This window comes from Alligator mississippiensis, chromosome 5 (assembly GCF_030867095.1).
Source record: "Alligator mississippiensis isolate rAllMis1 chromosome 5, rAllMis1, whole genome shotgun sequence".
Lineage (NCBI taxonomy): Eukaryota > Metazoa > Chordata > Crocodylia > Alligatoridae > Alligator > Alligator mississippiensis.
In genome coordinates, this window is record NC_081828.1 from 191340233 (window position 1) to 191360131 (window position 19899).

The 19899-nt window shown below is 48.0% G+C and overlaps 1 protein-coding gene across 2 annotated transcripts in view; it reads left to right on the forward strand.

Moving 5' to 3' along the window:
- Nucleotides 1–17629, forward strand: part of MTPAP (mitochondrial poly(A) polymerase) — a 32775-nt gene extending 15146 nt beyond the window's left edge. Inside the window, exons 6-9 of one of the 2 annotated variants that reach the window (XM_059729123.1) lie at nt 9825–9871; nt 11302–11394; nt 11512–11585; nt 16840–17629. In XM_059729123.1, the coding sequence (XP_059585106.1) occupies nt 9825–9871; nt 11302–11394; nt 11512–11585; nt 16840–17187 (562 nt within the window). In that variant the 3' untranslated portion in view covers nt 17188–17629. Of the gene's footprint in view, nt 1–9644; nt 9872–11301; nt 11395–11511; nt 11586–16839 lie in introns of both variants that reach the window. The other variant, XM_006271133.4, reaches the window with a different exon arrangement.
- The last annotated feature ends 2270 nt before the right edge of the window (nt 17630–19899 follow it).

Genomic DNA, 19899 nt, shown 5'->3' on the forward strand with positions numbered 1-19899 from the left:
CAAAATTAATTGCTCCATTGCTTCTGAACAGAGTCATACATGCAGGAGGAGCAACAGCTGAGACTAGTGTAATTTGGTTATGGAATTATCAAGGACCTTTTCTGGGCAGGATTTTTCTTAGTTTTTTACTATTTTTAAAATTGTATTTGCAGCCACACTGCTGCAGGCATTTGTCTACAGAATTCAGCATTTGTCATAAATTGGGCTTTACTATAGAATTTGGCTCCAGTGTCTTCCAAAGTATGAATAGTTTTCCTTTTTTATTCTCCCTGAGAATGCTGCATTATCTTTTTAGTGTTTAATATTTGTGATATCTTGTAATTGGGCCTAAAAGTCATCATAAAAGAGACATGGCCAAGAAGAAAGATAGGGAATTAATGTTCAATTCAGTTGCAGTACAGCTGAATGAAGTGTTGTCTTCTTCAGTTCTCTTGGTTGATGCAGGATTAAATCAGTTTCCTTAACTCTTACTGATAATTTCGTTTCAGTTATTTATGCTTATTTGTATTTCTCTAGATAATAACCTTATTGAAACTTCAAACTAAACTTACTTCTTTAGAATATCTCTGCTATCAGTTTTTTAAGTTAGGGTATTTTCCTAAGCTCTCAGGTATAACACTTAAGAATTTATGTACAACATAAAAGGAGAACTTGGAACATGCCCAGGGAAGTTGGAATCTTTGGAGAATTTTTAGCTGTCTTAACAAGTTTCTAAGCATGTCAAACCCAGACTTTTCATAGGTTTATGTGATTTCCCCCCCCCCCCCCCCCCCCCATAGGAACTACAAAAGACCACCCCTAAGAGGGGTCACCATTGGGTTCTCGTCTGCCCATTTATTGAGCCTGTCAAGTTCAGCCTGGATCGCCCTCCTGTCCTCAGGTGTGGATGCTTTTCCCCAGAATTTGGTATCATCAGCGAACTTGGCCAGTCCACTTCTGACTCCAGTGTTCATGTCATTAATGAACATGTTGAACAATATGGGTCCAAGGACAGAGCCCTGGAGGACCCCACTGGTCACAGGGCACCATGACGATTGACATCTGTCAACCACCACCCTCTGGGTTCGACCACGGAGCCAATTCCCCAGCCAGTGGATTGCGGCCTCAGGTCCACCATGATCTGCTGGCTGGGGAATTGGCTCCGTAGTCAGACCCAGAGAGTGGTGGTTGACAGAAGTCAATCGTCATGGTGCCCTGTGACCAGTGGGGTCCCCCAAGGCTCTGTCCTTGGACCTGTATTGTTCAACATCTTCATTAATGATGTGGACATGGGAGTCAGAAGCGGACTGACCAAGTTCGCCAATGATAACAAACTCTGGGGTAAAGCATCCACACCTGAGGACAGGAAGGCGATCCAGGCTGACCTTGACAGGCTCAACAAATGGGCGGACGAGAACCCGATGGTGTTTAACACTGAAAAATGCAAGCTTCTCCACCTTAGGAGGAAAAACCTGCAGCATCCTTATAGGCTCGGCGGTGCTATGCTGGCTAGCACTATGGATGAAAGGGATTTGGGGGTCATGATTGACCGCAAGATGAATATGAGCCTTCAGTAGGATGCTGCGGCCAGTAAAGCAAGCAAAACACTGGCTTGCATCCATAGATGCTTCTCAGGCAAATCCCAGGACATCATTTTCCCATTGTACTCAGCCTTAGTGAGGCTGCAGCTGGAGTACTGCGTCCAGTTTTGGGCTCCACAAATCAAAAAGGATGTTGGAGAAGCTTGAGAGAGTCCAGAGAAGAGCCACGCGCATGATCAGAGGTCAGGGAAACAGAGTTTATGATGAAAGGCTGAGAGCTATGGGACTCTTTAGCATGGAAAAGCACAGGCTCAGGGGCGATCTGATGACCACCTATAAGTTTATTGGGGGTGTTCACCAGGATCTGGGGAAACAGTTGTTCACCAAAGTGCCCCTAGGGATGACAAGATCAAACAGTTATAATCTCCACCAAGACCGTCTCAGGCTGGACATGAGGCAGAATTTCTTCACTATCTGAGCCCCCAAGGTATGGAACAGCCTGCCACCAGAGGTGGTTCATGCACCTACATTGAACACCTTCAAGAGATATTTGGATGCTTATCTTGTTGGGATCCTATGACCCCAGCTGACTTCCTACCCCTCGGGTAGGGGGCTGAACTCAATGATTTTCCAAGGTCCCTTCCAGACCTAATATCTATGAAGAGGCAAACCTCTTCCAAATTTTAGGTCCTTGATCCAGAATGTGGACATGATAGAGTTTCTCAGAGGAAGCTAGGGATTGTTAATGGTTGTGCTTGTAATAAGCATTTAACATGCACACATCCTGCATTGTCAGGGCAGTGTTGTTAGATGACTCAGCAGTTCTTTTCTGTCTCTTAACTTCAGATCCTGTTTTTCTTGAGGTATTCAGAGGACCTGAGTGTAAGGGATACAGCCCTGCGCACAGGGTTGCTTTTGTGGCTGGATATGGCCTGCAGGTCTGGGCTGGCATGCCAGATCGTACCCTCACACTAGCCCCAAGACTGGATCCAGGCTGTGAACCAACCCTGTCCATGGGATCTGATCCACAAACTGGCCCTGTGTCACTCATCTGGCCTGCAAGGCCAAGAGGTTAAACACCACTGATCAAAACTAATGCATCTTGATTGCTCTAATAGTTATGAAAGGGCAAGGATATTCAGGGGTTGACAGTTTGACTGTTCAATTTGGTGATGCACCCAGGTACCAGATCCTCTCCTTAAGACACCCAAAGTGTGATGCAAGAGCAGAGGGTGTGGCTCAGGACATAAACACAAAGTTAGTAACAGCAGACTAGAATTTCTAGTGATTATTTCTTTGCTTTTTTTAATTCCTCACCATTTTTGAAGATTTAATTTTTTTTTAAATCTCATCCTAGAGGTGAATTGTTTGGGGATTTTTCTTTTGTATGATGTCAGATATCAACTTCCAAATCTATGAGCCGCTGTCTAGTATTATTGCTCAATGTGTGCATTCTGTCTACCCTACCTGGGCATTTGTAGTTTGCAGTTTTCTATTGTGCTGTGCTGTTTGTTGGACACCACGTTCACATGGGGGGCTGTCCAAGGTGTTCATCTTTTGAAGTGTTGTTTTGAAGCATCCGTATCCAGATCTCACTCTGTTCATCTTGACCTACACCTCTTTGTCAAGGTCATGCCCAATGATGGACTCATTTGGTGTTGGTATAAAATGCTGTAGGAATAGGTCTGACCTTTCCTAGGGTTGGCTCACTCTGTTTGCTGCTCATAGGTTTGGTTCAGCACTCCCAGTCTTTTCCAAGAGCTTGTGGGTTTTGTATACAAATGGCTTATGATTTTTAAGCTTCTTAAGCCTTCATCTGTTTCAGTCTTCAGTTAGCAGTTGGTGGAGCAGATGGTTGTTGTCATCACTTGTCTCTATTGGCAGTAATGATCTGAGGTCCTGTTGTCTTATATCACTAACACCTGAGAGTACAGTGAGTATGTGTGTGTGTGTACATTGTGTAGCCTGTTATGAATCTCAGCATATTGTCTCAAGCTTTTTAGTGTGACAACTTGTAGACCATACAGGAGCACAGTATTCTGTTGGGGCATACACCATTGCAAGGGCAGTAGTTTTGAGCACTTTGAAGTTGGCACCCATGTCATGCTGGCTAAGCATCTTAAGACAGCTACTAGGGCTGTGTGAAACTTCGGCAGCTGTTTCGTTTTGGAGGTGGAAACACCAAATCTGAAATGAAACAGAAGGCTTCGAAACATCTCTGAAACGAAATGAAACCATCCAAAGTGTTTTGGAAAATTTCAGAGTTTTGGAAAGGGGCTTGCAGGAAAACAAAAATGAAGAAGAGGGAGGGGGAAGAGGAGGGGAAAGACTGCTCTGACATATGTAGCTGGCCAGTGTCTGTGATCTGTCCCTGAGGTCCCTTCCAATCCCAGTGTTCTGGGGGAGGGACAGCAGCCTGCTGTCGTCCTGCGCACAGATCCAGGGGCCCTTGCCCCCCGAGAGGAGTCTGGCACAGCCCCGCAGCCCTCCCGGGGGGTGCGGACCCCCATATATGCGTGCGAGATGACCGCAGGCTGCCGCTGCTGTCTGGGGCCAGCAGCAGCACCCAAGTCTGCTTGGCACAGCCTGCGCTGAGCACCAGAACAAAACCCACTGCTGGCGCTGGCCCCAGCCGGCAGCAGCAGCCTGCAGTCATCCCACGTGCAGATCCGGTGGCCCGCACCCCCCACCTCCCCGCCCCCTCCGGGAAGAGTCTGGCACAGCCCCGCAGACTTCCCGGGGGGTGTACTCCCCTAGATCTGCGCACAGGATGACAGTATGCTGCTGCTGCCAGCAAGTGATACAAGTTTTGCTTTGAACAGTTTGAGGTGCAGTTTCACAGAAACCCCTGCACCTATCTCCATGAAACGTGGCAGGCTTCACGCCCTCATCCCTGCAAGTTTCATCTGAATCAGGCAAGAAATGACAAAGTTATAGGCGTTTTAGTGATTCCTCATTATAGCCTATGGCCAAAACAGTGTCGAAACTCCGAAACAGATTCAGCCGAATTGAAATGGAACAGCATTCCGAAACACTAAAACGAATCGCTGTCCCTCTGAAACGGCCGAATCCAAAACTGAATCGAAGCATAGCCATTTTGCATGGCCGTAACGACTACCCCTGCAGAGATTTTACTGCTGACCTTGTGAATGTGATGTTTATAGGTAAAGGGAATGGTTTAATGCAACTCCTAGGTAGGTTGGGGTATGCTCATGGGGAAGGATGTGGTTGCCTACTCTGATATTCAGCATGCTCATGGTTTCATGGTTGTCCAGGTAGACTCAGCGATGATACTGAGTTATTGATACTCAACTTTAAGCACCACTTGCGGAGATTAGTCAACGATGAGTTCCAGGTCGGTACTCAGTTTTGAGATGTTTGAACACAGTTAGTTCAGCTGTTTTTGAATGACCTGTATAACAGGGATCCTGGTTTTCTCTGATATAAAAAAGCCAAAATCCATGGGTTTTTCCATGATTAATATGAAACGCCACTATGCTATAGATATATAAGTAGATTGAGAGAGAGATCTCTAGCTGTATATGTATATATACACACATCTATATATAGATATCAATATGTACATACATACATACATAGAACAAACACAATGTTTTATTGAGATATTTACAATTTTAAAGCAATTTGGAAGATTAACAGTGCCTCAATCATTATAATACAATAAGTTCTAAATACCTATACATTTTTGCGTTTGATTTGGGGTTTTTTTATCACAAAAAATCACAGCTCCGTCTGCTCCCTTTGCTCACCAGGGCGCAGGTCCAGCTGCAGCTGCCCCCCACCCCCCACTGCTGTGTGGTGATGGGGTACAGTGATAGAAGTTTTGGGGGCTGATACTGATAGTCAATTTTTAAGGAGACATATCAGCCAATACCAGTCTGATTTCTGATACAGCATGAAAAGCTGCATGCAGCTGGTTAAGTCTGTTGTGGTGGAAGGGGAGGAGGGGGGAAGGTGTGTTGGGCAGATCAAGGCCCCTGTGGTGAGGGAGGAGTGGAGCAGGTGCTGCCCAGGTGAGGCAGAGCAGGGTTCCAGGCGGAGCCATGGCTCATCCAGGGGGTGTGGGGAGTGGCAGCTGCAGCTGTGGGGGGTGGGGGGGGGGGTGCCCAGATCTGTGCAGGGCACAGGTGTGGTGGGCTGCAGCTGCAGGCTGGGGCTGTGTGAGTCTCCCTAGCAGGGGCTGAGCCAGGCTGTGCTCAGGGTGGGCAGCAGCGCTGGGGGAGGGCTATGGCAGGGCGGGGGCTGCAGCCACCCCAAAATTTGCCGTAGCCCTGCCAATCCCCTCCCCCCCCCCCCCCCCAGCACTGCCACTGCCTGTCCCAAGCACAGCCCCAGCCCTACCTGCCCCCTCCCGTGTGCCGAGAAGAGTCTGGTGCCGCCCCAGCCCACAGCCCCAGCTCACCCTGCCCTGCCCCAAGCAGACCCGGGGGCTCATGCCCCCCCCCCCCCACGCCCTCCCAGGGTGCACACAGCGGTAGGAGCCGCCCCACCCCTCCTGGCGCCCCCCTGACAGGTGGCAGCGCCATCCAGCACCTTGCCTTGTCCCGACTGGCCAGTGTCTGCCCCAGCCCCACTCCCTCCCTCACTGCAGGGGACTTGACCTGCCCTCCCCCCTCATACCCCTTCCCTTCCTCCTCCCCTTCCACTACAACAGACTTACAAGCTGCATGCAGTTCTCCAAGCTGCCAGGCTGTGCTCCTTGCTGCCTCATGCTGCGCTGCAGCTGTGCGCATGCACGGGTCATTTATTGGCCAAACTATCGACCACATCAGGCCAGTTTCCAATATCTCAATTTTCTTTATATTGGTGCTGATCTGATATTGGACCAATGTATCTGTGCACCTCTACTATGTGGCTCAGAGTAGCCTTGATATGCTAGGGGCCCTGCCTCTGCCCATGCTGTTGCCCCTCACTCCCAAGCCACAACCCCCCCAGCCCTGCTGGTGCCTCTCACGCCTGACCTGCAGGCCCTTGGCCCTGTTGGTGCTTCTTACTCCCAGCCTATAGCTTCCTTCTCCCCCCCCACCTCACCCTGCTGGTGCCCCTCACTCTGGATATGCAGCCACCTGCCCCCACCAGCTGCCAGGGCTGTGGGATCAGGGCCAGGGCCTGTATCCCCCTGCCCATCTCAGCAGCACCTGAGTCCTGGCTGCCACATGTGGGAGGTGACAGCTGCTGTGCTTGGAGTGGAGTGTGGAGCCCGGCCTCCCCTGTGGGTGGCACAGCGGAACATGGGGGGGCAAGGGAGGATGTGGGCTGCCAACTGCAGGGCTTAGGGCTCCCCATGCTAGCCTCACTGCCATGGCATGGTGCCCCCTGTTGCTGCCACCTTATTGCAGAAGTATTTATTGAGGTCCAGGATTTTTAGGTACCCTTTGACTGCATACTTTAACACAGCATCAGCAATTATTTCAGGTGCAGGGTCACTTACCAAGTGGTGGCACCTGTTGCAGCCCTGCCCCTTGCTAGGTGCCCTGCCCCTTGGTCGCCCTCCTGTGGCTACGAGTCCTATCCCATAACCCTGAACTTTGCCATTAGAAGTTCCTCTCTTTTTCCCCTGGAAACACTTCTTTCAGAAAGGGGTTTTGTCATGTCAGAAGCAGAAAAATACCGAGTTATATTCTAAAAAGAGAACATCTACAACAATGACTAATTTTATTTAAAAAAAAAAAAATCAGTAATTTGATTTCAAGAGTCACTCTTGTGCTCCCTGGGCACTGGAAACCTGTCCAGCCCGAACTTCTCTGAACACAGCCAGGCTTCCAGAAACCCATGCACCATTGGATCCAGCAGGTGCTGCCTGTGAGCTGGGGCTGCACCCATGCAGCTAGCACCCTACCTGGGCAGCCTTGAGGGAAACGGCTGCTGCGGAGGGAAGCACCCGCCCCCTGCAACTCAGGGGCTGTGCGGTGCACGGCAGCTCATATTGGCAGGCTCTGCTGAGGGGTGTGGAGGGGGGGGAAGCAGCGAGGCAGAAGCTTCATGGCAGCACAGCTGGGATGGAACTCCAGGTGGCGGCAGTGGCAGCAACAAACTTTTCCATCCTCCCACGTCAGATCCCATCCGCTGGGCTCTGGGGCCCCTGTGGAGAGGGCAGCAGGGTGGGGAGCCCCAAGCCCACAGCAGGCAGCCTGCACCCACCCCATGCACAAATCTGGGAGGGGTACATGTTCCCCTCCTCAGGAGTGCACGCAGCAGCAGGCACCAGGGGGAGCTGCTCTTCACCACTGCCTGGCTGTATTGCTGACCACGTGCACATGTATGTGTGCACAAGCATGTGGCATACTCTGTATCCCACTCCCCCCAGCCCCTTGCAAGCTGGAACTATGCCAGCCTGCACCAGACAACCTGACCTTTCCTGTGTTTTTTCTCCTTTAAAGGAGAAAATCTGCATTTTCCATGATGAACGAAAAACCCAGATCCCTGATAATGAGAGGGGACAGTTTTTCTTTGTAGTTGGGATATCAGTCTTGCACATGCATTCTGCTTGCTAACTGAACCAGTGTTGCTAGCCCAGACTGAACAGAGCGGCTCCGGAGGTTTTGATGCACGCTCTTGCTTTCTGTACAGCATGTAGAACATTGTAGATATAGGAGTGTACTTCAAATTAGTTTATACTTGAAAAGTGGCTTTTTCTTAGTTTGTCATGCCAAGGAGGGACAGCATTATTTGGAAGAAAAAGTGTAAGGCACTGCTGTAATCTGCAGGCTTGTAATAGGGTGGCTACCAAACTGGCTTTCTCCAACTTAGTTGGTTTTATAAATGTGACTGGCATCGTTCTTCAGATTTTACTTGACTTCTATGCATTGTATCAAAGATGTGTTTTAAAAAGAAGTTTGTGTTATAGTTTGTATTGGTAGATTCCTTGTGCATTGAATCTCTCAATCTCTATATAAGGGGCTATAAATTAAAGTTAAAATTTTAGCTATTCATTCTGCATTTACTTGTTCACTGGAGGCTTGATTTCTCTATTGAAATGTGCATTTGTCTTCTGGATTTTTAACCAAAGCTGTCCTGTCTCCTAAAAGTACGCTAATACTAATTTTCTTTAATTTTATACAAATCCCAGTATTATGGGGTCAGCAACATAGCACTGACAACTGAGTTAGTTTCTAAATGGGCATTATACACATACCTTTGTCTGCTCGGATGCACTGGAAATCCAGCACGTCAGAACAGACTGATTTAATCGAACTTGCAGAGCACGTGGGCTGATTTGCCCAGCGTTGCATCTCATACATTTGTATCAATGGCAAAATGCATGGCAGCATGCACTTTTGAACTAAAACACCTTTGATGTGTTTGGGGGGGGGAGGAAATAGCACTTTACTTCAAACTTGGCACACCCTGTGCCGAGCCCAGCACATGCCCAAAAGAGGCATTGTAGTAGCTGGACCTGGCTTGCCTAACATCTGTATAGATTAGGCGTTTTAGTGCAGCTTTTGGATGCTTTTACCTAATAGCTGATTGAATCAGCTTTAGATAAAAGTGCCAAAAAGCCCCACTGAAGTGCCTGATCTATACAGATGCTGTGGAGCCGGGTAAAAACTAACATGCTGTTGCTTCTGGTAAAATGTGTAGGGGTTTTTTGGTCTCTTGATTTTTTTTGATTTTTTTTTTTTTTTTTTTATTTCCACCCCCCACATCTGTCAGCACCCTAAGATACTCCTCTGCCATACCTTCTGCCTGACTTCAGAAGTCACTGCTGAATGCTAAATTAACACATCGCTGCCCTCTGTGGGTCAGAGGCAGTGGCAGTTAGATTTTTTGCCACTAGGTGGTGGGTTTTCATGCAAAGCTTAATATAACAGCAGGCTATATAAACTTATGTGACAGTATCATTTTTTTTGGTGTCCTTAGCAGGTTGGATAAAATCTCTTTATGGGCTGGAGCTCTTGGGCCATAGGTTGCCAACCTCTGCTATAGAGCCTTCAGGAAATTCATCCCATATAATTTGAAGTGGGTTTTTTTTAAATGTTTTGTTACGTTGCTTGTAAAAACATTTTGTCCAGAAGACCTCCTTTCCTCATAATTGATGCTTTAAGACAGAACAATTAAGACTGTATTTGTCAGTTTATGTTTTTTTATACTTTTGTCTCTCAGGGTTGCTTTGAGAAGTTCCGAACTCCTTTATGTTTATGGCAATCTTGACTCGCGTGTCCGAGCCCTTGTGTTCACTATTCGTTGCTGGGCCCGGACACATGGAATTACAAGCAGTACCTCTGGTCCCTGGATTACAAACTTCTCTCTAACAATGATGATTTTGTTTTTCCTGCAAAACAGAAAGCCACCAATCCTTCCAACATTAGCCGAACTTAAAAACCTGGCAGGTAAGGACATCTCATTTTTTTGGAACAAGAGTGAAATGGCTTTTGAATGTTTTCCACTTTCACTGATTTATGTGTAAACCTGGGTCATTATAAACCAGAATACCCTGGTGTATTGCAAATGTCACATCTTTAGTGGAATATTCATGCAATTAATTATTGTTAAATAACTTTCTGTTGTAGGATGAATATTTTGATGAAAGTCACATTTTTAAGAAGGAAATTTTTCTGTGTTCATGTTACAATGTTAAATACCATTAAATCTAAATGATCAGTATAAGTGAACTTGTTTGTGTGCATTGGGTAATTAAAATCAGCCTTTATAATAAAAGTCTGGCTTGTCCTTTTTTTGAACTGTCACTTCTGATTTGCTGACTTATTTTTTTTTCTTTGCAAGAGAACCAGGCTGCTGTGTCACTGATATACTTGGTATGATGCTGATTTTATAGCTACTAATTGACATCAATTTCAAATATTCAAATAAATGGAAAGGATGTAACTTCTGACTTGATAATAACTTTTACCAGAAGTTGTCACTGTCCCATAAATTATACTTCAGCATCCCCGAGGTAGTTTGTTTACCTATTTAATAGCTGGGTTAATTGACTATAACTTGCTTGAGGTCAAAGAAAATTCTCCAGTGAAGAGGGCGCAGGTCAGAACTGATTCCTTAGTTCGCTGTTCTGACCGTTATAAGCATACTCCAGTGATTCCTAGCCAGTGTGCTGGGGCACCCAGGGGTGTCACAATGTCCTTTGAAGGGTGCTGCAGGAAGTGTGAGGAGATAAGCAGATAAAGGCCAGTTCTAGCTCTCCCTGTCTACCTGATCCCCTGCCATCCACTGCCTGCCCCCTCTGCAAGGAGATAAGCCCTGTATTAAATAAATAAATCTTTCAAAAGGGGTGCCACTTGGTTCACAGAAGTTATGAAGCAGTGCTTCAAGTCTCAGGAGTGGTTCCTTAAGTCTAAAAAAGTTGACAAGCGCTGGCATAGTCTCTTTCAAGTTTTGCAGTAGAGAATAAATATAAAACTGTAGTGAATTGTGATGATTTTGAGGTAAAAGTAATCAAAAGCCTTTTAAATCAGTTGTCAACTGACTTTTTGGTGTTACCTGCGTAAGTAAGGCTCACAGGTTTGTTTCCTTAAGGGGAGATTTTTTCAAGGGGCACAAAGGTCATGCATCTTTACTATTTGGGCACTTGAGTATTTTTCATTTAGTCCTGAGCAATTCTCCCTTCCCTCTCTACAATTGTAAAACACCTCAATCTGAAGGGTCACTTAAAATAACTATTCCTAGTTCACCTCTTATACTTACTTTCTCTGAGTTAACTTCAGATTTTTCTTTTAGAAGCAGGTGTCTGAGCTATGCTAACCATGATCGACTTTTTTTTAAATATGTGTCACTTTGAAACATGTTCACAACTTATTTTCAGATGCAGAAGACGAGCATGTAATCAGAGGTCATGACTGTACGTTTGTTAGTAATCCAAACAAAATAAACCAGACGGAAAACACAGAAACTGTGGGTAGGTAAATCTTCAGTCAGTGTTTTGTCTCCATCCTATTCAGGGGGAGAGGGGTGCAGGGGTGTGAGGGGTAGAAGAAATCTTTCCTTCATACCATGGCTTTTTTTCTTTTACCAGATGTACTTCTGAATGAATTCTTTGAATATTTTGGAAATTTTGATTTCAGTAGCAAGTCTATAAACATTCGTGAGGTAAATGGATTTAATTTTCTTAATGTTACTTTATTCTTACTGTTACTTTATCTACTGTAAAGGGGAATTGGGAAGTCTACAAATATTAAGCTGCAGTACTGGGCAGGTGACAAAATTTTGCTGTTTTTGCTTACCTGTGTGGGATAAATGAATAATCATCTGTGTGTTCCCTTGTCATAAGGAAACTTTTGTATTGTGCAAGTGTGTGGCAGTGGCATAAATTTGATTGACACAGAATATATTTGAAATGATGAAATTCAGAAAATCAATTTAAAAGTGAATCTGTTGCATAAGTTCAATTCTGCAAAACAAAACACGTTCCTTTTCAGCTACTTTGTTGATAGCTCTACAGCATTCATAACTGATGGAAGCTTCCAAATTACAGGGCCTGGTTCTCATGGGGGGCTTGAATTATCAGGATATCTGTTGGGAAGGAAACACAGTAGTGCAGAAGCAGTCCAGCAAATTCTTGGTGTGTGTAGGGGTAACTTTTTTGGTACAGGTGATGATAGGCATACTATGAAGGAAGCTCTTCTCAACTTGTTGCTCACAAACAGGGAGGCATTGGTTGAGAATGCGATGGTAGAAGGTAATGTGGACGACAGTGGCCACAAAACTGAACTTCAGAAAAGCAGGCTACAGCAGACTCGGAACTGATGGAGAGGATCCCTTGTGAGGCAAGTATGAGGGGGAAAAGGAGTCTAGGAGAGCTGGCTGTACTTTAAGGAGGCACTCTTAAGGGTGCAGAAGCAAACCATCCCAATGAGATGAAAGAATTGGAAGTGCAAGGTAGGGCATGAGAGAAAATTAGGAAGGTCAAAGCACAATTTGAGATGCAGCTGGAAAGGCACAGAAAAGGCCATAAAAAGATTCTAGATCCAAAAAGGTGTCAAAAGTAAGAGGAAGACCAGAGAAACTATAGGTCTCTTATGGAGTGCAGAAGACAAAAATGGTCCGCAATGAGATTTAGCAAAGGCAAGTGCAAAGTCCTGCTCTTGTGACAGAATAATTGTATGCACAAATGCAGACTGCCTAGGCTGCAGTACTGCAGAGAAAGACTAGAGGTTATAGTAGAACAGAGGTCTGCAACATGCTTGGACAGAGTCCCAAAAAACCCTGAAACCTCAACTTGTAAGATGTTGATGTGCCAGTGGCGGAAGGCAGGGGAGCCATGAGGGGCCCAATCCTCATTGTGACAACGCAGCCACAGCCACTTTCCTGGTATTCATCCCAAGGTGTGTGTGCACTTGCTGCCAGTAATGAGCTAGTCCAGAGCTCCACAGGCCCTGGTACAACTGCTTGCAGCCCTCTCCACTGTCTGCTGTGAACAGCCTGGGCTCCATGGCTGGTGGCAGGGGCCTGTCCAGAGTCCAAGCCAGCTGTGGCGTGCTGAGCAAAATGGCTTTGCATGCCATGCTCTAGCACAGTGCCTGGGGTTGCGGACCTCTGCAATAGACCATAAGTTGAATATTCGGCTATAATGTGCTCTTGTTGCAAAAAAAAAGGCGGGGGGGCGTAGGCAAACATAATTCTGGACTATTAACAGGAGTGTCACTTGCAAATCACAGAAAGTGATTCTTCAATTCTCTAGCACCAGTAAGGCCTCACCTGTAGTAGTGTCCAATTTTAGGTTCCACACTTCAAGAAGGATACGGAAAGATTGGAAAGATTGCAGCACAGAGCAACAAAATGATTAGGGGCGTAGGAAGCAAGACTTACGAGGAGAGGTTGAAAGAACAAGGATTTTTTAATTTGCAGAAGAGAAGACTGAGTATAGAGAATAGAGAGATGGGCTTTTCTCTGTGGCTGTAGAGGACAGGACTAAGAGCAGTGGCCTCAAACTGAAATAGAGAAAACTTAGGTTGGAGATTAGGAGGAACTTCCTCACTATGAAGGTGGGCAAGCATTGGAACAAGCTACAGAAATTGTGGAATCTCCATCTTTGGAATTTTTCAGGTTTAGGTTGGACACGTTCTTGGCTGGGATTATTTAGCCAGGGATCATCCTGCATTGAGATGGGGGCTGGACTAGATAACCTTGTGAGGTATCTTACAGCTCTATTTTCCTATGATCTGTAAAACCCAACAATCACATATAAACCATGTATCCCAGAAGGCTTTGCAGTGTTCCGGTGTCTTCTGGGATAGAAACCCAGAACTTGTAACTTTTAAAAGTTGGTACTGGCAAGGTTGGCCCCAGCCATAGTTTGTGTCTGCATGCAACATAGTTGGTTAAAACTTGACCAGTTAGTAGGGTCAGGCAAAATACTGCCCGCAAGCTTGACCCGGCCCACCAGACTATTCCATCCGGCCTGCAGGGCCCCTAAAATGATTAATATTTATCTGCTCCTGGCTGCCTGTCAAAGATGACAAGACACCAGTGGCAGCAGGACCCAGGGGGAGCCAGCAGCAGGACCCAACGACATTGGCAGCAAGACCTGCCTCATCCCTAGCCCCGAACCAGAAGCTTCTGTTTAGAGGCTTCTGGCCTGGGCCCCTGTGGCTGTTCCCCCAGTCTCCCTTTGCCCGAGAAGGAAACTGAGATAAGATGGGGGGGGAGTCCAGTAGCCATGGTTTCTGGCTGGCTTCTGCTGTGCCGTGTGGTCCCAGCCATGCAGCTAGGAACACTGTGGGCTGCCAGCTGGGCTGGGTTGGTTCCTGCGCTACGCTGTTCCTGGTTGCATGGCCGGGACCGCATGGCACACCAGGAGCTAGCCAGGAAACGTGGGGGCCTGACCAGCTCCTGCTGCGTCCTGCAGACCCAGCCATGTAGCTGGAAGCAGTGCACCCTGGAGTGGGCAGGGGTGCGGTAGCAGCAGGCGGAGAAGGAAGAGAAGGGAAGCAGCTGGGGAAGGGGCAGGAGTGACAGGCAGGGGGAACATGGAAGTGAGCGAGTGGGCAGGAGCGTGGTGCCCTGGGGCCAGGGCCAGCAGCAGCAGGAGCCAGCTGGGAACCATGGTGCCAGGCTGTCAAGGTCCCAGCCATGAAGTTGAGAACTGTGTAGTGCCAGAGCAGTGGGCCGGTGTAGGGGGGAGCGATGGCAGTGGGCAGGAAGGAAGGGAAGAGAAGGAAATCGGCAGCAGGTGGGGCAAGTGGCGGTGGCAGCGGCGGCACACTGTGGGGGAAGTGGCAGCAAGCGGGAGTGCAGGGCTCATGTTGGAGCCCTGGGGGCAGGCCTGGCAGAGGCCCAGGGTGGGGCAGCAGGAGCATGGAGCCTGGGCTGGCAGGGGCTCTATGGAGCCGGACTCTCCACCACTCTCCCTGCCAGCAGCACAGCTACATGCAGTCCTGGGGCTCGCCTGGACCGCACACCACTGGGGGTCTCTGCCTGCCGTGAGCCCTGGCCACCATACACCCCCCCCCCCCCAAACGCACACCCCACACCAAAACCCCCTCACACACTCCAGCCACCCTCCCCGCCCCACACATGCCACAACCCTCCCCCCCCCAAATATACAGAAATAAAATTTCGTTTTAAGCTATTATGCAAATCATCTCTATGTACACTACACAAATACACACAAATCAGGAGAAAAATATTTTTTGAAATCAAATCAGTGTATGTTGTTTGAATTTTTTTTTCTGGTTCCACAATGGTAAACCCCCTAGCCAAAAGGAGTACTTCCAGGGGCAAGGGGAGGGACTTTTGGTGGTAAAGTTCAGGGGTTGGGGGCAGGACTTCAAGTTCCAGGATGGCGACCAGGGGACGGGGCACCTGCAGTGGGGCAGGGCTACCCTTGCGGCCCTCAACAGCTCACCAAAACTTGTTAAGCAACCCTCTAGCTGAAATATTTGCCTGCCTGTGGCCTAGAGTCCAGTCTGAACTGTTACCAGCTGTGCTGCATGAAGAAACCAGATATGCCACGATGGATCTCCAGACAAACACAAGATGTGGGTTATACCAGGGGTGGGCAGTTATTTTGACCAGAGGGCTACTTAACAAGTTTTGGTGAGCTGTTGAGGGCTGCAAACAAAATCTTTCTGAAGATATCATTTTAACAGATTACCAATAAAAATTATACTAAAAATCAAACATAATTTTACTTCAAAAAAATATAATTTTACTTCAAAAATAATTTTTGTCCTGATTTGTGTGTTTGAGTAGCATATATAGAGGTGATTGCAAAATAGCTCAAAATAAAGTCTTACTCTTGTATGTTGGGGGTGGGGGAGTGTATGTATGTGTTGGGGTGGTAGGTATGCACATGCTGTGTCCTAGGAGCTGGTCAGGGGAGGGTGGGGCGTGCGTGCAGCAGCTGGGATGTGCGGTCCAGGTGTGATCTGCTGCCCCCCCCCCAATTCAGCCTGCCGCTGCCCCCATGACACTGTGCATGGGGCTGAGCCCCACCTACTCCCTCCCACACCCATCACAGACAGCACTGCCTCAGCCCCAGCCAGCGCACACACCTTCCCAGAATGGCTGCTGCCACAGCTGCCTGAGTACTGTTCAGCTCCCTCTTCTTCTCCTCTTCCTCCTGGTGCGCCACTCCAAGTAGCTGGTAATGCGAGGAAGCCATAGCATGTCAGGCACCACACACCTAGCCAGGCAAGAGGAAAGCTGCAGCTGGGAGGCTTCTGCCCCAGCTCCAACTCCAACTTGCAAGGCTCCGGTTCCAGCTGCTTTCCACCCACTCCCACCCAGCACAAGTGGCCACCTGCAGGCAGCCAAGTGGGTGGAAGGAGGCCTGGAGCTGGAGTCCCGTGTATTGGGGCCAAAGCTGCCTTGCTGCAGTTCCCCCCTACCTGGCTGGGTGTGTGGTGCCCAGCACACACCTCCCTGGCTTTCCAGAGCAGTGCAGCAGGGGCAAAAGGAAGAGCTGCTGGAGATGTGGGGGGAACCAAGCAGTACCTGGGTGGCTGCAACAGCATCCCTGCCAGGAAGCTGTGCGCTCTGGCCAGTGACATCAGTGGTCATGGGTGAGAGCATGGTGTGGTCAGGGCTTGGCCCCATGTGAAGGATCGTGGGGGCAGCTGCAGGCCATGTCCAGTCAGTTGGTAGGCTGGATCCAGCCCGCTGGCCATGTTTGCCTACTTCTGATGCAGAAGCAAGAATGACGTGGGCAGAGTAACATGGAATACTAACTTGATTAATATCTTCTTTGCCTTTTATGGAAAATACCTACCGTGTCAAAGCACTTTTGCAATTGCCTGTTAATATTTAATGCTGCTCCAGTAACTTAGCTGAACTTTTATGTTTGCTATGTGTATAATATACATGTGAAATATTTGCCTTTTTTTGTCTCAAATACCTTCAGGGAAAGGAGCACAATAAGCCTGAGCCTTCTCCTCTCTACATTCAGAATCCCTTTGAACAGGCTCGCAATATCAGTGCTAATGTTAATCAGAACCAGCTGGACCGATTTGTAGCACTGACCAGAGAGTGTGCCTGGCTTTTACAGCAAGTAGATCAAGACCATGGTCGAGATAATAAGCAGCCTTGGGGACTGGCAGCCCTACTATTACCTCTTATAAAAATTACCAAGAAGAGTGTGGGTACGAGGTCGCTAGCAAGTTCAAGAATCAAAGTTTTGTTGAACAGTTTGAGGGCTAATAGTACAAATAAAAAAGGAGAAAGGGCCTTCAGTAGCTGGTCATTGAAGTAGCTGCTGCTTTGTTTTGAGAACTGGTTCTAGTAAGTGACCAGCAGAACATTACTTGAACTTTATATCTACATGAGGGGAATTGAAAAGAACAACCTCTGCCTTCCACTGTCTTGGTCAGGCCCATCTGTTTCTTCTGGGAATCAACTGTGGCACTCTTCATCATCCAGGCTTGGATACAGTTGAAAAACCAAGATGGAGTGGGTCTCGGATAAGACCTTTGGGAATCCTGTCAGCTAATATACAAACTGCAAAATGCAAGAAATACTGAAAGCAGTCTACTTCCAATGCAACCATGGCTTCAATAAAAATGATACAATATTTAATACACACACACCACACTGCTGCAAAGGAAACCCTTTTAAATCCAGCGCTTGTACCCTTTTTTGTAATTATTTTCCATATGTGTAAATGGTGGAAGATGCAATAAAGAGAATGGAACTTGCTAGTATGATTAACAGTTTCGTTTATCTTGAGATATTTTGTAACTGTTTCATGCTAAATTGACATGGGTTTGCTGTAGTAATATACACTAGACATGGAAGGTAATTTTGGCAATACAACTTGTTGCTTTTACACTCCAGAAATAACTACAGCTTGCTGAGCATCCTACAACCATGATTTGACATGTGCATTTATTATTTAGTTTCATTTATGACTGTCTTGGTTTTCTTTTTTGGGATGTTAGCCTGAATGGGTATGGTAGCTTTTACTGCTGAAAAGTATATTTTCCATGTCCCAGAAGTGTGCCTGCTGAAAGCAGCATGAGTAGAAATTAGGGGTGTGTGAAATGGGCCGTATTCGATTCGGATTTGGCCCAAATCGGTGACAGTGGTTTGATTCGTTGATCTGGATCACTGTCCCCGATTCGATTTGGCTGAATCCGAATCTGAAGATTCGATGCTGATTTGGGGGATCGGCGATTCGGCCATTAAACGCAGCTTTAAATGGTTTTTTTTACATACCTCAAGGTACCAGGCATGGCTCATGAATGCTGAAATGGGGGGGTGGACAGAGCATCCCACAGGAGCATGGGGTGGAGGGGGGCCCTCAGCATGCTTGGTGGCAAACCCAGAAGTGAATGGCAAGTACTTTTGGTCCCCTTCTGGGTCCGCCAGGGAGCATGCTGGGGGCCCCCTGCACCCACCGGCTTAGCGATTGGCCATGGGGGGACCCTGGGTGCCCTCCACAGGCCCAGGAGGCACCAGTCACTGAGCCGGGGTGGGGCTTGGAGGGGGCCCCCAGTATGCTCCCTGTCAGACCCAGAAGCAGACCGGAAGTGCTTCTGGTCCACTTCCGGGTCTGCTGCCAAACACACTAGGGACCCTGCTGCGCTCCTGTGGGATGCTTCATCTGCCCCAACATCTCAGCCTTCACGAGCTGCCTGGTACCTAGAGGTATGTAGAAAAAACTTTTAAAGCTGTGCTATATCCAAATCGCCAAGTCCTTCCGAATCGATTTGGAGGGTTCCAATTTGATTCAGAGGGATTAAATGGTCTCCTGATTCAATTTGTATTTGGAGATTCGGCCACCAAATCGGGCCAAATCTCCACTGAATCGAATCGGGGACCGAAGCTTCGCACAGCCGTAATAGAAATGTATATTCCAACGACCCTTCCTGTACAATTTTGTCTATCCCACTTAGTGAATACTGCTTTCCAGCAGCCATCCCTGTAAACTTTTGAGTTCTCCATGTAACAATGTGGAAACTATGTAATGCACAGCTTAAGATAGTTGGTTTGAATTAGTAATAATCAGGGAATCTGGGTTTTCCTCATTACCAGCTACCACTTAAAAATGGAGTAAACTCTGGATTTTACCAGAGGCAAACACGGATTTCTCATTTTTGCAAGAGAAACCCAAGTATTTTGCAATGAGCTCCCTGTAGGCTGGCAGAGTTCCAGCCTCCAGAGAGCTGGGAGAAAATGGGGGGGGAAGGCAGAGACACGGGTTGCCACCTGCATGGACAGCCTGCAGAACAGCTCTGGTAGATATGTGCGGGGGAGGGGAAGCTGGGCAGAGCTGAGGCTGCCCAGCCATGTGGAACTTGGGGCGTGGGACCACAATCTGCAGCTGCAGGGACTCAGTGGGGAGCAGGACAGGGCCACAGGTGGCTTGTCTGGGGGAGGGGGAGGGCTGGCTCCCTGCTGCTATGTTCATTCCTGGAGGGTTGGGGGGGACCCGTGCCCCGCAAATCTGTACCTGGGGCAGGTGCAGGCTCAGGCTGTGGCCCTGCTTCTCTCCCCTGACTGCCCTGGCAACGTGCCTCTTGCACATGGAGCTGCAGTAAGGGCAGTGGTGTGGGGCTGTGCCCTTCAAAGCAGCAGGCACAGGAGGCGTGGGGTGTAGAAGCACAGCAGGAGCCTGCAGCCTGTGCCTGCTCTGCATACAGATCTTGGGGGCGCAGTTCCCCCCTGGGAGTGTGTGCAGCAGTGGGGAGTCGCTTCACCTGAGCCCACAGCAGGGGGGGGTGGGGGCAGGGGACTGTGGACCTGGGTTGTAGTCCTGGCAGCTGGGGGCCCTCTCCAGCAGGGCTGGGAGAGCAGGGGCTGTGGGTGGTGGGCAAGGAGCACCAGCAAGGCTATGGGGGGAGTGAGGGACAGGGCTGGGGTTGGGGGGGGGCAAGCTTTCACTTTAATAATGGATTTGGGTTTTTTTAGCAAAGAATTTGTTTTTTTTTACCAGAGAATTTGGTATTTTTTATCAGGGAAAACC